Here is a 23,417-nt window from a genome sequence, read left to right as displayed (position 1 = left end):
GACAAATCTAAACACGGGAGAAGAATATAGCCTTGACTTGATATTGATGGATGATATCAATAAATTAACTATTAGTAATGTATGTTTGTTGGTTATTCTTTTATAATATTTGTTTTGTTAATCGGACATGTTTGTTGTTAATTTTCATATGATTTACTTTGTATACAAGAAAATATTATTCATGCATTATCTGTTTACTCCGTTCAAACAACTTTTAAGTCAAAGTTGTTTATACAATATCAATAAAATAAAGGTTGTTACACGCAAGAGTAGTTATAGACCGCTATTTCATGGATTTAAGTTAGATGTTTTTGTGCACAATCAATCCAAAAACTTGGAGGAAGGTGACAATATAAGAACATGATTACTTTTCAAAAAAAAAAAACAGCACAAATAAAATTAAGATTCGTCGTGTTTTAAATTGTTAATTACGTGTAGAAATTTATTTTCATTTTTTCACCATGAATTATAATCCAATTTCGCAATTTTATATATTAGTATTGGTATTACATCAAGATTTTTATAATATAAAATTTATTTTATTCTACAAATATTAAATCATGAATATACTCTTTATAAATAGCCACAAAATTATTATACTCTACGAATATTAATATTAAATCATTGATATAATTTTAATAGGCCGCCGCAACGCGCGGTTTATCAACTAGTATACTTATATAAAAGAGAAGCGGGGGCGTGTAGGTGGCGCCTCTCGTATAGCTCTGTTCTATTTTTCTAATTTTCTGAAATTTTTGGATGAAAAATATCAAAAATATTATTTATGGAATATAGTAACTACTTTTTTTTCAGATTAATTGATATGGTATATATCTTGGCATAAATTAATCTGATTCTTTTTGAGATTATTTGTGGAATATAGTGGTTTGCAAATTTTTTAATCAGATTCTGTTTCAGATTATTTAATTATGGAAAATAGTAGCACACAAGTCTCTCTACCCCTATAGGTCGTAGGATTTTGGATCATCTAAACACAACCATCTAATACAATAATAAGTTACACTATGATACATGTTTTGAATGACGATAGAGATGATTGATTGACAAGAGTAAGAGTTTGTCGGATGTGGGAGTAGACTGTTATCCCATGAATTTAAATTGATGTTTTTGCAGACAACCAATCCAAAGAAACTGGAGGAAGGAGTCACTAATATACACCTGCATGATACACCTGCATGGATTGTACGATAGACAAGAGTAAGAGTTTGTCGGATATAGAAGTAGATTGCTATCTCATGAATTTAAATTGATATTTTTGTGGACAACCAATCCAAAGAAATTGGAGGAAGGAGTCACTGATATACACCTACATGGATTGAAATTCATACGTTCCGACAAGATTAATATTTGTATAACCAGAACATAATGTTTATCCTCATTAGAACTGGGGATGGTTTCAGAGTTGCATCTCAATATTTTTTTGACTTTTACGCACTTATGTTCTTGAAAACTTACTGTCTGTTTTATTGGTCAATCAATGTATATGGCTAGATGTCATCACTCAATTCTGTCAGTTCTGTTAAAGAGCCGTATGCTTTTTACATGTAGGGTATGGTGCATACTTCTAAGAAGTAGTGTATGGAAATTAATGACAATGTTAGTGAAAAATATGATTACTTTTAAAAAACACAACTAAAATTAAGATTCGTCATTCTTTAAATCGTTAATTATATGCAGAAATTTATTTTCATTTTTTTCACTCATGAATTATAGTCCAATTTTGTAATTTTATATATTAATATTGATATTGAATCGGGATGTTTGTAATATAAAATTTATTTTATTCTACAAATATTAATTTTGAATCATTAATACAATTTTTGTAGACTGCCACAAATTTATTTTATCTTTAGAAATACTAATTTTGAATCATTAATATAATTATAGGCCGCCGCAACGCGCGGTTTCTAGACAGTTAAAAGGATAATAGACAAAATTTCAAAAGTTACCGTGATTATTATAGTAATTTCATTGTTTCCTCTTTGTATGGGCTACTTTATTTTTGTCAGGTCTTTGATGGGCTCCTTGCGAATGGGCTCATTCTTGATCTTCTTTAACAGTGATTCTATTTATGTTGAACCGGAACAAAAGCTACCCCAAATTCACTACTCTTTTTTTTTAAAGAGTTACTCCACATATCTATACTATACTATTAAAGCCGAAACATTAAAAGTTTGGTCGGTCGGTCGGTACTTGGGCCAAAATACGGGCCTATCTATATAACCAATTATTCTGGGCCTATTTATATAAATAATTATTCTTTTTAATTTGGGCCAAAGTACGGGTCTATCTATATAACCAATTAATAATAATCCTTTTAAAACTGAAACATTGGGCCTATCTATATAACCAATTATTCTGGGTCTATCTATATAACCAATTATTCTTTTTAATTTGAGCCATAGTACGGGCCTATCTATATAACCAGATAATCCTTTTAATTGAAATATATTACTTTTTTATATTTTTGACTAAAAAACTCAATCTTCTAAAATAACATTGAGAAACATGGTAATTACTTTTTTAACTAAAATATATTATCTTTTTATAAATTTTCCAACTAAAAAATTAATCTTTTACAATTAATACGGACATGGGCGACATATTTATACGTAAAGATGTGTGCCAAAAGTCTAAAAGTCAAATAATAAAAAATAGAGGGAGTATTATTATATTGGTCGGGCGGTCGGTACTTGGGCCGAAGTACGGGCCTATCTATATATATAACCAATTATTCTTTTTAACTAAAATAAATTATCTTTTATATATTTTTTAGATAAAAAAAAAACTCAATCTTCTAAAATAATATCGAGCAACATAGTAATTGTCTTTTTAATCAAAACGCTTTATCTTTTTTAGATTTTCTAACTAAAAAAACCGAGTTTTTACAATTAACACGGGCGCCATATATATAAAAATATAATATCATTAAATATAATTATTAATAAATAACATGTGATATTATTCAACCAAAATACATTAATAACATTATTTTTAAATACTCTAATGATCTCATATTAAAAGAAATATTACAAATCTGTCATATACTATATATTATTACACTATTAAAGCCAAAAATAAAAATACATTTGGTTGGTCAGTTAGTTGAGTTTGGTGAATCGTTTGGTATTCGACCCACGGAGCTCTTGAATTTATAACATGTTATAGTATATTTTTTATTATCAATTAAACCAAAACATTAAATTTAGGTTAGTATGATGGGGAGATATTTGGTTTCATGCGTATGTTTTATACCATATTATTAATTATTAATAACGAAATATCAAAGGTTGATTGGTTAGTTTATATCTGAGTTTATAGGCCACCTTAAATTATAACATGTAAAAGAAAATATTTTAACATTCTCATTAAAATATATATGTTCGACCTAATTTTCAATTAGCCATTTGACGGACTTAACTATGAAGAATTTATCCAACTGTTAAGTAAAAAATTTATTAAACCATGTTATTCTATCATAATTATATTTTTACAATAAAATTAGATAACTTTAAAATATATATAATAAAATAACAAATATGTTAACCGCCCGTGCATTGCACGGGTTATAAGCTAGTTATAAATTAGATGATTTCGTTGATTTTATGCATACAATTTAAGATGTACTGACCATTCAATTATATAAAAAAATTTAAAACAGTTTTCAAATATAAAACTTTTATTTACAAAATAAATTTTAAATTTTTTTTAAAATAAGTGATTAATACACTTTAAATTACAAGTCAAAGTCAACTACTCATCTAGTTGTACAACATATACTCGGAGTGAAAAATATTAATGTCTCTAACAGAGACACAGATTGAAACTTTCTTTACAATATAGAAGTAAATTGAATATGAGTTGAGTCGTAGAGATATCAAGGGGTAAATTTTCAATATTTTACATTTAGTTTCTTTTATAATGTTATTCAATACTGTAAATAAAATGATAGTAATAAAGAAACCTTCAGCTTGCAAGTTACGAGTTTTATCTTAAGCTACGTTGCGTTTAAGCGAGTTCAACATATGTTGAACTAATTTTGGGCTCAAATGGTTCACAAACTAAGCGTATAACGCTGAATGGGTCACATTCCCTGGGACGGGCAATCGACCCGATGCTTCATTTTTTGGACCGAGATATAAGGCCCTCTTTTTTTTTTTTTTTTTTTTTTTTTTTTGACAAATATGGCTTATAGCCTTACAAGTAAGTATCTGTTCTAAGATATTCTCGAGATGAGCCAGGGTCGAACCCAAGACCTGGGACGACAGAGGATAAGCCCTTAACCACTGGGTTATCCAACCGTGCTCAGATATAAGCCCCTTTTTAGTGTTCGGAAAAGAGGAGTCGGTGGTGGTTTTTTTTTTTTTTGAACATAGGAGTTGGTGGTGTTTTTTAATTTCAATCTTTCTATATCCATTTGTGTAAAAAAAAAAAAATATTTTTAAGAAGTCGTGAGAAAAAATTGATAGTAAAAAATGCTAACTTTTCTTTATAACTTTTACTTCTTTTTCAAACATTTTAACAACTTATAATTATTAATTTATTTCTCATTTTTTTTATTGTAAGGAAGAAGTTAAACTTCTTTTAAATTAACCTAAATCTCTTTATCTTAGACAAATTATTACTCCTACTATTCCCTCCGTTTGTTAATACTTTTCTGGTTCACCTTTATCATGTTTGTCAATACACATATTTTATCATTAATCTCATATTAGCATTAAATACACTTAGTTTGTGGACCATTGAGCCCAAACTTAGGGAAACACATGTTGAACTTATGATTATATTTAGTTTTTAGATGTAAATTAATAATTTGTCTCATGTTATAATGAGAAAAAGTTTCAGAGAGACGGAGGGAGAGGGAGGGAGTATTGTTTACTCATTCAATGTAGCCCATCTTCTTCTGTCAAAAAAAAAATGTAGCCCATCTTCTGCCCTCCTCGGGATCGTAGTTTTTGGAGAAAAGGTCTCGTATAGACAGATATAAAATGAGTGCAAAAACATCTGTTAATGTTAAAAATGGAAGTATAAATTGTCTCTGTGTATATTTTGAGCAGCAGTAGTCGATTGCTGGTGGACTACGAGAGCTTGTCCAAAAGATTATTTAATATCCCCTCCGTCTGACCGGATAATATATATCAGAAGACGAACATTCGGTATTCGTTTTAAATGGTCCACTAAAGTATAGTTGTGTAACCTACTTTTAAGAATTTTTTCTCTAAACAAAATTTATGTGTGTTTAGCACCGATGAACAATAAAAAAACCGTATACAAAGACAGAGGTTATACTTGGTTATAATTATTTCCTAAGAAGTTGGGGTCCTTTTATTTGTTATATAACGCTAGCAATATATCATTTCATTTCTAATAATACAATATTCATTTTTCATATGTATTCATTATTAATTATGTGACAATTAGGGATGCGTATTCGCCCGTCCAGCTTGACCCCAATTCGATCCCTGCGCCGTCCGGGAAAAATTATTAATATACATATACATATATACATACATATATATATATATATATATGATATTAAATAAACTATTAAAAATAGACACTTTTTATAATATTATTAAAATTTAAAAATAATCTTAATTTTTGTTGTTCGCTTATTATCATATTGTAATATTATATATTTTATAACTTTGAAATTGTCGTTTATTTATATTATAAATCAATTTTAATATGATTTGAAGTTAAAAATACGAGATAATATCATTTTATTAGTTAATTATGAATTAGTAGTTTGTTTTTTTATTAAAGAGTGCATTATATATTACAAAATATTATCTTTTGTCGAACAATAAAATTTTCCGAATTCCCGTGAAGAGGAAAAAAATCTTCGTTCGGAGTTCGAGATGGGATTCAAGATGAGTATCGAATTCGGGGATCGGGGACGAGGATAGCATTAACCTGCCCCGAAGTGCCCGTGCTCATCTTTTACTTACAATGATAGAGATATTAAAAAAAATAATTATTGTAATATTATTTTATTCATTATATGTACCAAGTTCAAAACATATTACACATCCTTCAAACTAGCGTGAGAAGTAAGAAATTCATGCTTTCAACCATTTTTTTAAATATACATTTGATTAAATAAATTAATATAATTCCTTTTTTGCTTATTAATATGATTCCGTAAAAACTTTCATATTGATGAATGGAAATCGAAAAAATTCAACAAACTGAGAATATCACATCGCTAAAAAGAATTCTTTATAAGGACTAAAGATGCATGAAAATGAAAAACAATTCATAACATGATTGGTATATCAACTTGAACATAGCACACTAACTTTAGATTATAAGATTATAAGTGGTATTAAGAGGGATTATTAATAATATTTTTATATTAATCAATTATAAACAAATTTTTTAACATATTCTGGAAAATATTATTATAGAAAAATAATAATTGCTAAGCGTAGCGCGCAAACATACTACTCCCTCCGTCACATTCAATTGTATACGTTTGTTTTTCAATGCTCGACATGCATTTAAGGCTCTTGTAAAATATAGTTCTATAACTTATTTATAAAATTTTTCTTTTTTATATAAAAATATGAATGTTATATTTTTATATAAAAAAAGAAAATCCTGAAAAAAGTTGTAAAACTATACTTTATTGAAACATTAATATCTGTGCCGCGTTCTCGTCCCCCAAATTATACAACTGACTGAGATGGAAGGAGTAATTTATATAATGACCAATTATATCTCATTTCATTTTTAATAATAGAATATTCATTTTTCATATTTTTTACCCTCTTTTCGCATGTCTTTTTCAAAGTTATCTCCTCACTCTAAATTGGAGATAATTATTATAATTATCATTAGATAAAATATCTTATCACATTAAATATTGAATTACTTGTTATATATCTTGAAAAATATTAGCATATGGATATGTGGTAAATAAAAGAGAAGAAATTCATTTGAATGATAATTGACGTTATATAATGGAAATTTCGATCCACCTTTATTGAATAAAGAAAATTAGGGGTTTTAACGGCATTTTTTTTAAAAAAAATACATTATAAATCAATAATTATCTTATTTTTACTAAATCCTTTAATAATTACACTTAATATTTTAATAAAATTATAAATATATTTAATTTCATATTAGTTATTGCTCGAATATGTCACTGAAAAATAATTATAATTATTAAATTACACTATGTATACCCCGATTGATGAGTGATATTTATAATCATATTTTTCTTCATATTTTAATTACTTTTGCATGAAATTGGATTTTATTTAATATATATTTTCATATATTCTTGTAGGCAAAAAAGAATTTTTGTTATAGAAGGAATGTAGAAAAAGTGTATTATTTGAAGTCATTTCTAGCAAAATTCGGATTTTGACATAAATTGTGTTATGTTCATTGTTTTGATCATAATCGGAGTACTTCAAGTCCGTTTTGGACCTGTAAATAGTCGTCGGAAAGCTTGCGAGAAGACCTTTAATTCAAGTAATGTTTCAAAATTTATTGAAATTCAAGTCAGTCCAGAAAAATGGCCAGAAGCAGACGGTCCGAATTTTCGACTTTAGACTCTTATTCTATGTAGGAAACTCCTTTTTATTATTATTGTTATACATTTAAAATACAATATAGATTAGAATAGTTCAGTTATAATTAGTTTTTAATATGATGGGCCTAGAAGTTACAACAGGTAACAGAGGCGGGGAGTAGAAACAAGAAGACACTTGGAGAAAGACAACAATATTTGGAAGATTGAAGATTGAAGTCACATCACAACTAGTTTAGTTTTCTTTAATCATCTTTATTTCATTGTTGTGTCATTATTTGAGATGTTGAACTAATTGTTATTCCGGGTCGTAATGAATTCTTGAGTTTTTTTTGTCACAAGATACAGGGCGTGTTTGGCCAAGAGAAGCAGAAGCTGCTTCTGGCTTCTGCTTCTCTTGACCCGTTTGTGTAAAGAAGTAGAAGCACTTTTAAGAAGCTGAGAATGCTAGCTTCTGTCTCACAGCTTCTGCTTCTTTTCCAAACACTTTATTATTTTATTTACTTCTCACTTCTACTTCACTTCTTTATTATAAGCCAGAAGTCACTTCTTTTAAGCTAACCCAAACGGCCCCACAATCTCGTATAAAAAGATGTTCCAGAATAGGATAGTTGCTGCCAAGAGTTCCTTTCATTCAAGAAAATTTACCATCTAACCCTCGGACATGCAGAGATGACTGAGTACACTTAGGCAATAAAGTTTTAATACTCGATAAGAAAACACCTATAAGGGGTCCCCGCTCGCATTTTTTTTCCACTCGCGTATCCTGAAAAAATACAATACAAAAAAAAATATAAGTAGTTCATACAAACAACAAAGTAATAAAACTTTTTAAAACGATAGAAGAAATAGTCAACAAACTCATAATTAAAAGAAAAAAGGATATGAATATAATATAGTTTTGAAAGAATAAGAGCATCTCCAACGGCTTTGGCTATAATCGTTGGCTAAATGGGATCTGTAAGACATTGTGTAAAATTTGCTGAACCTGTAAGACATTTTGCTTCAATGGTATTGGCTATATTGGTTGGCTATAATTTAAAAAGAGTATGTTATTAATATTTTAGTTGTTATAAATAGAATATATCAGTTTAATATGGTAATAAATGATGTGTAATCATCCTACAGATTTCTTACAGGTCTGTAGAGGTTCAACAAATTTAGCCATCCATAGGAGGTTGGCTAAATTTATAGACAACAGGTCACTATGGTTGGAGTGTGAAATTTTGAAGTGTTTGGCTAAATTTTTTATTTTTGGTATGATTATTCACTTTTTAGCTAAGGGGTCTCCATGGTTGGAGATGCTCTAATGAAAGTAAATTAAAAAATTAAAGTAAAACAAATCATTATCTACACCAAAGGGATAATGAGATCTCTTTGGTTAGATACCTAATAACGTAATACATAATAAAATATAAATCTCACCAGAGAATAAGTGACGAATAATATCTACACATATTTAAGATATATACACACATATACAAGACAAAATCTTGGGAAATAAATAAATCAAGATTATAGATAATAATTATTATCAGCACAATTTAAATTTGGTATACACCAATCAACCATTAAAGGCACAATAAAATCATGTCAAATGACTTCCATGAATTATGTAATATTCAGGTACAATAATCAGCAATAACGATTCTATCGATTAATCTTGTAATGAGTACACAAAAAATCAAATTAAAACATTTAGTGAAAAATCAAATTTCAAAGATAAACAAATTAATATAGTCAACTTGTCATTCAAAAAAAAAACTAAAATTAAGATTAACAAATACTACTGTTAAAATCAAACAATATCCAAAATTACAAAACTAAAATTTAAAATCATGCAATAAAAAGTCAATCAGAATAAACTAACTTCAACAACGTGCACCAATAAGTCACCACCACTACACCACCATCGCCATCCAAGAATTGCAAACATTCATCTTGGACACTAGCGAAAAAACTAAGAATTGAAACTATTCATATAATATAAGATTGAATACACATATCCAATCTTCTCAAATTCGGACAAAAATAGATTTTAAAAAAATGACAAAATAAGATACGAAACAATCCATACAAAAAGAATCAAGTACACAATTATACCTAATCATGGAAAAATGAAATATGAACCACACCACAATAATATAATTTTTTATCATAGTTTATTTAACTTGAATTAAAAGAACATATTAAATGATAATTAGCAGCTTAAATTAGTCCTCCTGGGAACGAATTAATATACCACTTGTTATGATACGTGCATTTGCGTTAAGGTTGCAAAATCGCTAACACCAATCATTTTTTTACACTTTAATTTTCCCCTTATACTATTTGACATTGCAAAATTTAATAAGAATAGCACTCTCTCTGTCACATTTTAATTGATGTTTGACTTTTTGACACGTATATTGAGGTTTAAAAAAACAATATCTACACTCAATAAAAAAAATTCGATTCTTATATCAAATAAAAGTTTAGATTCTAAACTTTTATTTGATATATATTTTATTAAAAATTATTATGTTTAGATGTGATTTTTTTTCAACACCTTAAAATACATGTAAAAAAGTCAAAAATAGTTAAAATGAGACGAAAGAAGTAAATTTTATGATATAAAAATTAATTATATTCACCACCCTTTTTAAATTATACTATTTTATACATTAAATAATTGTCTATTTTTTAATTTAGCAGATGTACTCAAAATAAGATGATCTACATCTCCGTCATCTTCATCAATTTCGACACCGTCGTTTCCGCCGATACCAATCAATCACCCTCCTCTGGTAACACTTTCATCTCCATCAGCACCTGCACCTGCCGCACCGTCCGTTTCACATGGCTCAAACTCTGGCTATTAGGTCTTCCCGGTGATTTCACGATCTTCTTACCTCTCTCCGCTACGTCGTGACGACAGTGAAAGAGGGAGAGAAGACGAAGAGAGAAATAAAAAAGAAGAAAGAAGATGATAAAAGACCGCATTGTTCAAAAAATAGTAAACTGAGCAGATATAAATGAAAGAAAGACAATGCAGACGTATTTTTGCAAATAAAAGAAATTTTTAATTTCTCCAAAATACTAATTTTGTTTTCCACCTCCATCTTCTTCTCCGCCTCTTCTCTACCCATATCTATCCCTATCTCCTATCTCAATTCTCTAGCCGCCCATTCTTCATCCACACAACACCTCTTCTTTTCATTTCCATTTCTATCAATAATCCTTTTTGTTTGTTTCTTCTTCAATAAAATCGAGTTTTGTTCCACAAAATTCAAGAAACCCATTTGGGTTTTTCTATTGTCTTTTGTCTGAGTTATTGTTTATGTGTTTGAGTGTCTCGCCTTGTGCGATATGTCTCGTTTTATGCGATGTGTTTGCGTTGAAAATGAATTTTACGATTTATTGAGAGATCCGGAGAACTCGCGCATCAACAACACTTTCGGCATGTCTATAGCTGGTGTTCGGCAAATAGATAGCTGGGGTGCATCTGAAACGGTAGTGAAAATCGCATGTGCTCACCTCTCACAGAATATACATGTTCATAATATGAGGCCTTTAAACTCAGTTTTTATAACTGAGTCCTCCGAACATGACACTATCCATGAAAATACTGTGAGGGTCAATTGTGATGTTACTATTTTCGAGAGAGATGCCAGTTGGATTGTTCATGAAGCCATCATCTTCATTTTTAAATTTCTGAATATTTGTATTCAATTAGTTAAGCAATCCGGAAAGAAAGAGGCTAATTATTCAGCTCATTCATTTGTTTTTCAACTTGGTTGCATGATTAATCGAGGGTTTGTCCCGATTGAAAATCTTTCGTATTAATGAAATCCGCGCTAAATTTTGGCAAAAAAAAAAAAATTAAGGAATAAAATCACACAAGCATTGACGTTGAGTGGGAAAGTAATCAGGGAGAGCCGGAGAGGTCAATTCGGGAAACAAGATATGCGACATAAATTACAAACCAAAACGTAATAAACTACAATAACTCTCACCGGTTGACATTATAATCTCAATCTCTCCCAACTCACAACACAACAGATAGAGATCATCACTTTCATCACTCTTAGCTGCCATGGCGGACATTCTCGCTGATCTCAGGTCTTTAATGTCTTCTCACTCTCCCCCTCTCGATGCTCTTGTCGTTCCTTCTGAAGATTATCACCAGGTCTCTCTCTCTCTCTCTCTCTCTCTCTCTCTCTCTCTCTCTCTCTCTCTCTCTCTCTCTCTCTCCCTCCCTCCCTCCCTCTCTCTCGATGTATATATCATCCATTTATTGTATATAAGACTGTTTAACTAATTGTTTATATAATCAGTATATGTGTGTGTGTGTGTCATATAGTCACTCATCGAGTGATTGTTAATGAGCTAATTCAATTTTTAAGCTTCTAGAATCGTACTGAGTTTGATTGTGTATATATAGTGTGTGAATTGATTGATTTTGTATTGTTTCAGAGCGAGTACGTTTCCGAAAGGGACCAGAGGCGCGCATTTGTTTCTGGTTTTACAGGAAGTGCTGGTGAGTTTTTTTCTCCATATACTATTTCGAATCATTACCTGGTTACACTTACATGAATTGATTTGTATATATGTTTAAATATATAAGAAAGTTGTCGCTAATATGCTTTTACTACTATTTAAAAACTCTAGCTTGAGATTAAGAGGGGTGTATTGGATTGGGATTTTAAAACATTTTTTTGCATTCATGAAATCCGAGGGTATTCGATTGGGATTGTTTGAAATGCATTAAAATCTTGAGGTATTCAATTGGGGTTTTAAATTATGCTACAAAATCCGGTGGTATTCAATTGGGATTTTAAATTATGCTTTAAAATCCGATGGTATTCAATTGGGATTCTTTAAAATCCACTAAAATATGATGGTATTCAAATGCTGATGGATTTTTTTGCATTTCATAAAATGATGGATTTTGTGGCATTCTTCAGTGTATTTTAAGTTTTTTGAAATCCCACTAAAATCAATGAGATTTTGAAGCATTGTGCTTAAATCCTATCAATTTTCATCAACAATCCGCACAAAATCAAAATCACATACAATCCATTAAAATCCATAGACTAAAAACAATCTATTAAAATCCCAATCGAATACACCCCCGTAAATTACTTTTTTACAATAACATTATACCACGAATCATCAGAGTCATTATTTATTACTCAATACTACAGATGAAGAGGAGCATAAAAGGTCTCCATTATTGTTTACTATTTTTCAAGATCAGATTTCACGGACTTTTAATTTTAAAATACTAGTTCATCTGGTTTTATTTAATTTGCTAGTACTGGAGAGTCGAGACTATGTATTGCATACTTATGCAAAATTTAGTTGTGCAAAAGCATATCAAATTTATACATGTAGATGCTTCTCATTGACAAAAGTAAAAACAAAATACAAGGAAAAGGAGTGAAATTGAAGATCAAGGTTATATTGTTTGCGCAAAATATATCACTTGAAACCAATTTTCTACTTTCTTATACTTTTTTGGCCTATAGTCAAAGGGAAATGAGGATAATATTTACATCTCAAAAATTGTTATATAAGTTAATAGATGCCTCATTTTCCACACCTAATGTTTTCCAAAACATAATCTTATAAAGTAATACGGTAGACAAGTGGATCCTAAGAGTCATAACATAATTGTAATCTCGTGTTGTATTTATACAGCTAGAGATTCATTACAAATATTTATATATTTAGCAAAAAATACTTTTAGTCGCTATTATTATTATCTTTCTATTTTTTGATTTCCAATTAATGAAATGACTTTCATTTGTGAAAATGAATAACTTTAATCTAGAATGTCAAACTTTATCATGTATTATAGAATGGTTAATCTATATCTTTACTTTATGATGAAGCTGTCCCTTTTGCTAAATTTGCCAGCTGTTTCATTAAATATTTATTTTCTATACCAATTTGTTATTTCATATGCCAACTTTATGGGAAACCTAATCGTCAATTTAATTTATTGCTGCAATTGGTCCTTTCCGAATGCACTGAAGTATTAGTCATTTTAGATATTGAATTTAATTTATAGCGGTGGGATCCATAAAGAATATAATGGTCATTTCATTATATTTCTGACTACGAAAAACCCTTTTTATCTTTATTTAATTTTTTTATTTTCAAATGTGACCACTCTGGCTATATCCTCTTTCATCGCAAATAATACCAGACTGGGTGGATCAACTAAAGGTCCTCTCCTAATCTAATCTTAGTCTGTGCACGTGAAGCTTCTATTTACAGTTAGAGATAGCATTTTATAGTAACATTTCCTACAAATTCTTCCAGTATATAGTTTACTATCTAGGACAGTTGGTTTCTCATAGTTACTCGTGCTACAAATGTAATTATGATTTATACTAAAGATAATGATATGTTTGGGGTCTTATTATGAAGCATTGCTATAAACTGAAAATCCTCAATTTATGCTGAAAATTATTTCAGGTGTGGCACTTATAACAATGAATGAAGCACTGATGTGGACTGATGGGCGATACTTCTTGCAGGCAGAACAGCAATTAAAGGATGGATGGAAGCTCATGCGTCTGATGGAAGATCCAAACATAGATGTTTGGATGGCAGATGTGAGTTCTTTGTTCACAATCTACTGTAGTATCATAGAATGGTTAGTGTCTGTCAGAATTTTAACTCTGAGAGATCACTGAATCCAGTTGCAAGTTCTCAAAGTTATTTATAATTTTATATATACACAAATGTTGTTATTGGGCAAAAGTAATACTGCTTAAGTTTTGCTATCATACTTGTGTCAAACAAGACACGTCATGGGTTTGGGATCTGAGTTGGATCCTTCATGTTGAAAGAAGTCACTTTGTCCTCTTGTAGCAGAGTTCAAATTGTAATCGAAGGCTCTAAACAACTTGAAATATAATTATCCTTTTGATTTTATTTAAATAATGTACATGTAAAATCTGGTCTATCTTTTCTGGCAGTAGACAAAAGTTATGTTTATTAAATTGACATGCCAAGCTTCTGTTACTTTGCACATGTGTCCAATTTCATGTCCCTATCTAAGAATCGGACACCTGGATCCCAAACCCATGCCCAATCCTGAGTAACATACTAGCTAGTTGTTCACTTGTTTGAGCTAACACATCTTTTTGCATGGTTCCAGTGCATAAACCAAATGTCCATCTTCATCATATAGTTAATGATATTAATGCATACGTCCAGTAACATTCCTCGGATTTGTCAATAGTTACTGACTTATTGTTCCCATATGCTGTCAGGGTCCCATAAAACCTCTACATTAAAATTCATTTTTCTTATTCTAAAAACGTTATGTTATTTTTTGGAGTCTGAAGTGTTTTAATTGGAGCCAAGCAGTACTTGGAATAATTTTAAATACTATGCTTTTTGTTTATAGATAATTTGATTCTTGATGTAGCTAGTTAATTTTCATATGTAAGGAGATGGCATGAAGAGAACTGTTTAATAATGGAATTTGAGTTGCAATGAGGATTAATGGAAATTGAAGTACAATGTGAATAATCAGGGCCTTGTTTATGAATTTTCTAAGGATTTTGTTTGGATTTTATTTTGTGTAAATGATGCGAACAATGATTTCTGGGGTTGAATTTTATCCTTTTGCCTTTAAGCTTTTGTTTGTATTAATCTTCCTTGTTTCTTCATATGTTTTTTGAGAGGACAAGTATATCTAACTCAAAGTAGGAGTTTATTTTGAGTTAATTATGATTCTATTACCATGCTTAAAATATCTGTGGTTTTGCTGACCATGGACTAACGTAGCGTTGTCATCTGCTATACCAGAATCTTGCGGTTAGTGCAACTGTGGGTACCGATACCTGGTGTTTATCAGTGGATACTGCGCAAAAATGGGAGCGTGCTTTTTCAAAGAAAAAACAAAAACTGGTGCCGACGTCCACCAACTTGGTAGATGAGGTCTGGAAAAGCCGGCCTTCACCTGAGTTTAATCATGTAATCGTCCATCAATTAGAATTTTCTGGCCGTTCGGTTGCAGACAAGTTAAAAGATCTGAGGGAACATCTGAAACAAGAGAAAGCTCGTGGTATAGTTATTACCACACTAGATGAGGCAAGTGTATGCTTATTAAATTAGATTGACCAAACATACATTTTATTCTACCTTACAGTAAAGATTTTTATAATCATTTTCTGATGATGGTGATCAGGATGGCGATTGCTTTGAGTTTGCTTTGACATCTTTAAGTTAAGGTGCTAAATTTGCTCTCTGAATATTCTTTAAAATCTACGCAGGTTGCTTGGTTGTATAACATACGTGGGAGTGATGTCCCATATTGTCCGGTTGTGCATGCATTTGCCATCGTAACTCCTGCCTCTGCCTTTTTTTATGTAGATAAAAGAAAGCTGTCGTCTGAGGTCAGGATTTACGTTTTCTAGACTCTTCTAATGTACAATTGTTTGTACTTTAGTTAGTGAGACATTTAACATTACAAGAAACTGTTAATTTTTTTATCACAGGTAAACTCTCATATGAAAGAAAATGAAATTGAGGTGAGGGAATATGATGCAGTGAGTTCAGATGTGATCCATCTTGCATCTAATCAGCTCACATCCTCTTTATCCAAGAAAAATGAAGCAGAAGATGGACACAACTTAATATGGGTTGACCCTCGTTGTTGCTTTGCTTTGTACTCAAATCTAAATTCAGACCAAGTTCTGCTACAGCCCTCACCACTGGCTCTCCCTAAAGCTCTTAAGGTAGTGCATACAGCTTGCCAAGTCATATGCATTTCATTTAGATTTATTACAAAACAAACAAGTGACTGTGCTATCTATAATTAAAAAGTTGGAACTGACCATCAATTGGTACCTTTCGAGGTTTATAATTTTTTAATACATTTCTACTTGCAGTAAGCTCTATATGATCTTGGCCCTCAAATTGCTTATTTTTCTCCACTTTAGCTATGTTTTCCCTTGTAAAAATAGTTCTAAATATATTTGTTTTGTTTCAAAGCTAAGCATATGCGTTTATATAAATTGGTCTTATCTGCAATACATATATTATATGTGTTTGTGTGTGTGTGTCGTACATGTGTATTATAGCTATGTGCACGTATTTCTACTGAGTGACAGGACTTTGTTAATTGTTTAGAATTCAGTTGAGATGGATGGGTTAAAAAAGGCGCATATTCGGGATGGTGCAGCTGTTGTGCAATATCTTGTATGGCTGGATAAGCAGGTTGGTTAAGGTTTGCAGAAGTGTTATATGCTGAAGAATAAATGATCTTAGTGCTTAAGTTTTATCATGTGTATGCATATTTGAATTATTAAACATTGTTTAAATAAGATATCGCACCCATGCATATGTAGTGATATTACTTTTAATTTCAGTTTTCGGATGGTATGTTGCACATTTTAATGCATTAGATGTAAATATACGGGAGTGATGAGGATCAAATTCAGATCCTTTTGCCATGTGGGGAGGGGGTGGAGCCTTTCCCTAGGTTCTTAACAAATTCTCCACTTCAGCTGTTTTTAGACTATATGTCGTATCCATCACCTATTTGCATCCATAAAATTTCTCTTCCACACCCCACTCTAGTAGGGAAGGAAAATTCTTTATATAAAGTTTGTGCTTTATAATGTTAATTGTTATTCACAGTTGATCGTGTTAAATAAATCCAATATCTGAACACGACCTATACATCATGAAATTTTTATCTGAATATGTCCTATACACAATGAATCAATTGGATAGCCTGACCAAGATGTGAAGTTTGTGCTTTTATGATGTCACAGTCTGACAATGTCTAATGAAATCCATTAGCTATATGTTTTCCTAAATCCTATACCTAAAGATGTAATCAATAGCCTGATTGAAATATTAATTATAATATTTGAATGCATTTGGGTCTCAAGTAATTGGCCTGATATCCTTTAAGTAATTGGCCTGATATCCTTTTCAATAGATTTTATTATTCAAATATCCAGACTATTTATACACTTTCCTGATGTCAATTTTTGCCCTAAAATTTGCCTGCACAAGCTCAAACACAAGGGAAGGAAAAAAATATCAAGTGAGAAGTTATATTCTTGATGAACTAATATTTCTATTTGCTGATTAGATGTTTCTTTCCTTCCCACTAATTTCAGATGCAAGATAATTATGGGGCATCTGGTTACTTCAAGGAAGCCGAGAGTACAAGTAATAAACCCTTGAAGTAAGTTTGTACTTTTCTCGTGTCTGACTTTCACTAGAAGTATGTCATTAGTTTTCTTCGTATATATGTGTGTGTGTGTGTCTATATATATATTATATATATAAACTCCTGATTCAACAAGGATCATTATTCATTCTGTTTATGTGGATGATAGTCTTACAAGAAATATGGTTCTCTTTTCTTTTCTCACAGATCTTTATTCTTAAGATCTCCAGCATAGCTGGCCCAGTTAGTGAAAATAACACTTTAAGAGCCATTGTGGATATGTGCTAGCTATAAGATCCCTTGAGTGATTTAGAATTCATTTATTTTAGCTCCATGTTAACTTGGATATGCTTCCTCTACAAATTATTGATGTCTTGTGAATGGCAAACTATTGCAGGGATAACTTGAAGCTGACAGAAGTCTCTGCAAGTGACAAGCTAGAGGAATTCCGTGCTTCAAAAGAGGTATTTTTCGGGATTTGAATTTTCATTTAATGCCAATCAATAGAGAAAGCATTTGTTAGATATTTGAGTTCTAGTTGCAAGTGGGTTTTTGGTCTTTTTTTTTCTTTGGGAATCTGAATCTTTAATGTGTCATGTGTGACATACAGTCAGGTCTCCTGCCGTTGGAGTTCCAATTGTTATTATTGAATATTAATGGACTATATCTGTGGCTTTGACTATTAGATAACTGTAGTTTCTACTTTAAATATATGATAAATAAATAAAATTACCTAAGCTACACAGCCTTCAAAATGTTGCTCACTAAAGTAGCGATGCTTAAATTTTTGTTGTAATTATAGTGCATGAGATTAGGAAGCATAATATATTAGTTTCTAGTGTCTTCTATTGTTCGTGTATTGATATGGCGAGGTGTTAATGATATTTGCTAATGATAGTTTCCTTTTCAGTTTAGGGGAATGCTCAAGAGAAAGGCCTAATATTATAGTTGTATCTATATGTAACATTAACATAACAATCAGTGAGGTATATTGCCCAAGGGGTAGCCCCCTGTATTTCATTGTATCTAAAAAAACAAGTTTTAGAGCAAGTAAGACTGATAAATTGCCATCAGCATTGTTTTTATTATCCTCTTGCATGGTAGCCTAATCCAACAATGACTAAGCTTTGGTAATTTTTAAAAGTTTATACTGATTTTTACTTAAATCTTTTTGTACATATTATGCCTGAAGCATTTTAAAGGTTTAAGTTTTCCTACTATCTCATCTGTGGGTGCAAATGGGGCTATCATCCACTACACACCTGATGCTAAAACGTGTGCTGAGCTTGATCCAAATAAAATGTACCTATGTGACTCTGGAGCGCAGGTTTGCACCCGTGTACTATTGGTCTTAGTAAAGTCTATATAGTTATATTGCTAATCATTGGTATACAAGATCTTTTCTTGCTCATAACTTCTAAGATGTTAAATATCTTTGAAAATTGGATAGTATCTTGATGGAACTACCGACATCACAAGGACTGTTCACTTTGGAAAACCGTCAGCACATGAGAAAGCATGTTACACTGCAGTACGTGGTTCTTGTTTAAATTCTATACTTCTATGTTTGCTTGGTTACTTAAGTTCTTCCCTCTTTCTAATAAAACATGTCAGTTTTTGAATTGATATATTGCAAATAAACAGATTTTTAGAGAAAACTATGGCTGCTATTGCAAGCGACAATGTTTCTTCACTCCTTTTCCTAAGTGGGGTTTTAATCATATTTGAAATACTTGAATATGTAATGTGTATGTTCAACATCGTATTTAACCAAGTAAAGAAGGTGTTTTTCCAATACAATTAGAAAAAGGAAAATATTCCACTTTAATCTTTTCTGATCTAATCTAGTCATTAGGAATTATATCAGACAAGGTTCATGAATTCTTGGTGTATGGAAAATTTGGAAATATGTACAATTGTTTTTGCTTTTAGTTTACTGTTTGCTAACCTACTACATTTAATTATTATTATAAACGCAGATCTTAATATGTGTGTATATTTCTTAGCCTCCTCTTAAGTATGTGTATTACAATAAAACTTTTTTTTTTGAATTGTGTAGGTTTTCAAGGGTCATGTTGCTCTGGGAAATGCTCGGTTTCCTTCTGGAACTATGGGTACTACAAGTCTACATCGGTCTACTTTATCTCAATATGTTATTTGACTTCTGCAATCTTTTCAGAAAGTAGCCACTACATGGTGTAGATGATGTTATAAAGTCTCTTGCTAAAATCATATAGTATAGAAAATATTATCATGCATGATTGTTTTTCTGTCTTGATAGATTATTTTAAAACAGTCTATATTTACTGCATTATAACTTTATACAGGTCCTACCCTTGACATTCTTGCCCGACTTCCACTATGGAAGGTCGGCCTTGACTATAGACATGGAACTGGTCACGGTGTTGGAATTTTTTTGAATGTCCATGAAGGCAAGTTACAACTGGCACTATTAAATTCAGTTTTTGAGCGTGGATGTTATGTTTATGTTTCTTCTCTGTGTACACAGGACCCCATGGCATTAGTTACAGACCACCACCCCGCAATGTGCCTTTACAAGCTTCAATGACAGTCACCGATGGTAAGAATAATATTTCTTACCTAACAACGTTTAGTAAATTAAGTTATCAATTTCCTAATAATATGTTTAAGTATCCAGTTTATTGACAACCCGAAATTTAAAATGCTACCCGTTCAATGATCAATAAGTGAACGCATTAGCAAAAGAGATCATAAGTATTAGAGTAATTTCCGAATAGTTGACCATGCTTTCTGCCAAGCCATACATATGAGATTAAATTGTTCCTGAACATATAAGCATTAAAGTTTATAGCAAGTAGCCCCAAATCAGACTGCAGTTAACTGTTGGCTGGTTAGGTAAAGGACTTCCAAACAAGGGACCATATCTTTTGGCACGTCACTATATTAAAAGATTAGAATGTAAATCTCACTCATTGTATTATTTAGTCAAATGCATATATCAATTTTCTTATAGTTCTGTAATTTATGTGAAACCATACAAATAAAAAAGATTATAATCTTTAAATATTTCTGGACAAATTAAAAATAAAATGTGTATAAACTGATTTCTATCAAAATATCACCATCTCGGCGCAGTAGTCTGCAACTCATTGAAAAATGTGCTGTTTGTTCTGGTACCCATTTTTTGCCAAAGGTATTGTTTAGGTGCAAAAAACATTTTATCTTTTTCCCTTCCAGTGACTAGCACATTAGGTAGTGCCTAGTGGTGGTAAAGAATACTCTTCAGATATAGTTTAGAGACTTGAAACTTAATAAGTGAGAAGAGGAGTCTTGTTGGACATTTAAGATAGGATGGCAATAGAAGAGAGATGAAGGGAGTAGTCGTTGTAATGTTAGTCTATGTGTACTTGAAGGGGCCAGTACACAACAAAGATGGCATATGGCTAGATTATAGCCAACTAATCTTCTACTGCTGGTTACTGGAAATGGGGGTAATTAGAGGTGAAACTTACATTCCGCAATGTTTAATTGCGTGAGGGTATACGTTCCTGGTGTTTGATTGCGGAAGGTGACTGAGAACAGAGGATAGCGAGGGAAAAGGCCATCTACTATGTTTCATGCTGAAGCGTCGAGAAAGTGTAGCAGAAGCTATTAAATATAGCTATTCATCGCTAAGTGGTTGGCCTCAGATTAATGATACACAACTGTGGTATTAATAATCAGAAATCCATACATAAAAATATACAAGTTTTAGAAGGACGGATTTGTTTTAATTATACGAGTTTTTGCTGTTATTAATCATATTGTGACTGACTTGAGCTATATTTTCACCGACCTTTTTGTCATTTCATATTTAAGAACCTGGTTATTACGAGGATGGAAACTTCGGTATAAGATTGGAAAATGTGCTTATAGTCAAGGATGCTGATACAGAGTTTAACTTCGGTAACAAAGGCTACTTGGAAATGGAGCACATAACATGGGTGAGTAATATTCATTATCAGGGGCAATATATTCTGATATCTTAAAAAATATCTGTAAGAAGTTTTGATGTCATTTTAGGAACACCTTAATTACTAATCTGGAAGTTGTACCCTTTATGTAGAATTTAGATAAGTTGTCAACCGGCAACAAGTTACTATTATTTCCCCAAGTTTAATTCAATCATTTTTCGGTTTAGGCACCATACCAAAGGAAGTTGTTGGATGTTGGTGCCCTGGTGCCTGAAGAAATAAATTGGTTAAATGCCTATCATTCCCAATGTAGGGATATCCTTACCCCGTTTTTGAATGAATCTGAGATGGCATGGCTAAAGCAGGCTACTGAAGCCATTGGTGCATGAGGAAATGGAATCAGTATTATCTAAACTGGTTGCTGTAAAAGTCCTTGCGTTCAAATAGTTTACTGTAAGTTTGCATCATTTGTGTGTTTTCTGTCTTAAAAAATGGCTGAGTCTTTCGGCTTGGCAAGTCAAATTTCACCTATATTACGATACGAAACTGCAAGCATTGCAAAAGACTGACAGACCAGCTAAGTTTTAACTATGCATTCAGATGAAATAGAACCCATGAGTACTATTACAATGATACTCATGGTAGGGTTAGGGGCTTTACAGCCTCAGTTTTTTAATACTGCTATTTTAGTATGTACCCATACATTCTGACCTTGTTACCAAGGTTACTGGGTTATAATTATCTTGAAGAACATAGATTTGCCCTCCCAAGATATTTTGTGATAGGGTATATGTACAGGAGTCTGGTTCTTTTATGTTTTATATCTTTACTGTGGAAAAGAATTTGGCCACAATTGCATGTGAATTGGTTTGGCGGTTGCCGGTTGGTACTTTGACTTGCATAGTTGACACAAAATCATGTGAAAATGCTCTTGCCTCACAACTATGCTTCAAGAGCTTGTGTTAGGTGTTCTCGTTTCCGAGAGTTTTAACTTTGCGGCTTGCGCCTCCTTTCTTAGCCACAGTTGTGCCGCAAATAACCCAAGACCCCCAGTTCAAAGTCCATTCTTGAACATGCAGTACTGCGCTTCAACATAGTCTTGGACTCTTGGTTATGTTTTGCTTTGAACAAATTATGAATAGTTATTTATTTGGGATAAAGTATGCAGGAAAGCTGATGAATATGGATATTGCATGTTTTTATATTTGATAGATTTGAAATACAAGCGGTTAAGGCTCCAATCCTCAATGACAAAAGGTATGCGCACTTGAATAAAAATGGTCGAGTCTATGTAGTTGGGGGCTGTAAATGGATCGGATATCTGATCCGTGGATAAATAAATGGATATGGATCCTTATTAATATAATCTGATCTGCTAATAATCTGATCCGATAATAATCCGGTCCGATAAAGAATGGATATGGATATGGTCAAATTTGATCTGTTAACGATCCGATCCGATTTATGTTTAACTATATTATATATTTTATATTATATTTTCTTATAATATATTATATTTTATTAATATATTACATACAAAATAAAAATTTCAAGACAGAACTCTAAATCATATTTTCTTATAACCGATCAGTCGCTTCTAAGTCTTGACCCGACTCTCACTCTTATTATCATGTTAATCTAAAGATCACTCATTTCTTGTGTAGAGTGAGTATAAACACATGAGAGCTAAACTCTTCCACTTAACACCTCCTCAATCACCTAGTTCTGT

General features: G+C 31.4%; 1 protein-coding gene across 1 annotated transcript; it reads left to right on the top strand.

Moving 5' to 3' along the window:
- The first annotated feature begins 11,464 nt into the window (after positions 1–11,464).
- Positions 11,465–22,552, top strand: LOC108223345 (aminopeptidase P1). Its single transcript, XM_017397544.2, has 16 exons — positions 11,465–11,732; positions 12,020–12,083; positions 14,030–14,169; positions 15,374–15,658; positions 15,841–15,963; positions 16,066–16,305; positions 16,700–16,786; positions 17,701–17,768; positions 18,151–18,217; positions 18,946–19,080; positions 19,204–19,284; positions 19,813–19,867; positions 20,081–20,185; positions 20,263–20,334; positions 21,594–21,718; positions 21,916–22,552. Exons 1-16 carry the CDS (start codon positions 11,640–11,642, stop codon positions 22,075–22,077), a joined length of 1,902 nt encoding a protein of 633 aa, XP_017253033.1. The 5' UTR covers positions 11,465–11,639; the 3' UTR covers positions 22,078–22,552.
- The last annotated feature ends 865 nt before the right edge of the window (positions 22,553–23,417 follow it).

The sequence above is a fragment of the Daucus carota genome, chromosome 5, assembly GCF_001625215.2.
Source record: "Daucus carota subsp. sativus chromosome 5, DH1 v3.0, whole genome shotgun sequence".
Lineage (NCBI taxonomy): Eukaryota > Viridiplantae > Streptophyta > Magnoliopsida > Apiales > Apiaceae > Daucus > Daucus carota.
Note: the sequence above shows the minus strand (reverse complement) of the source record. Positions and strands in the feature narration are given on the sequence as shown.

Excerpts from the sequence above, each read along its gene's own strand:
- LOC108223345 (XM_017397544.2), top strand. The coding sequence starts at position 11,640 with ATGGCGGACATTCTCGCTGATCTCAGGTCTTTAATGTCTTCTCACTCT. Across the intron at positions 15,659-15,840 it reads TTATTACCACACTAGATGAG|GTTGCTTGGTTGTATAACAT; the intron begins GCAAGTGTATGC and ends AAATCTACGCAG. Across the intron at positions 18,218-18,945 it reads AATTCCGTGCTTCAAAAGAG|CATTTTAAAGGTTTAAGTTT; the intron begins GTATTTTTCGGG and ends TTATGCCTGAAG.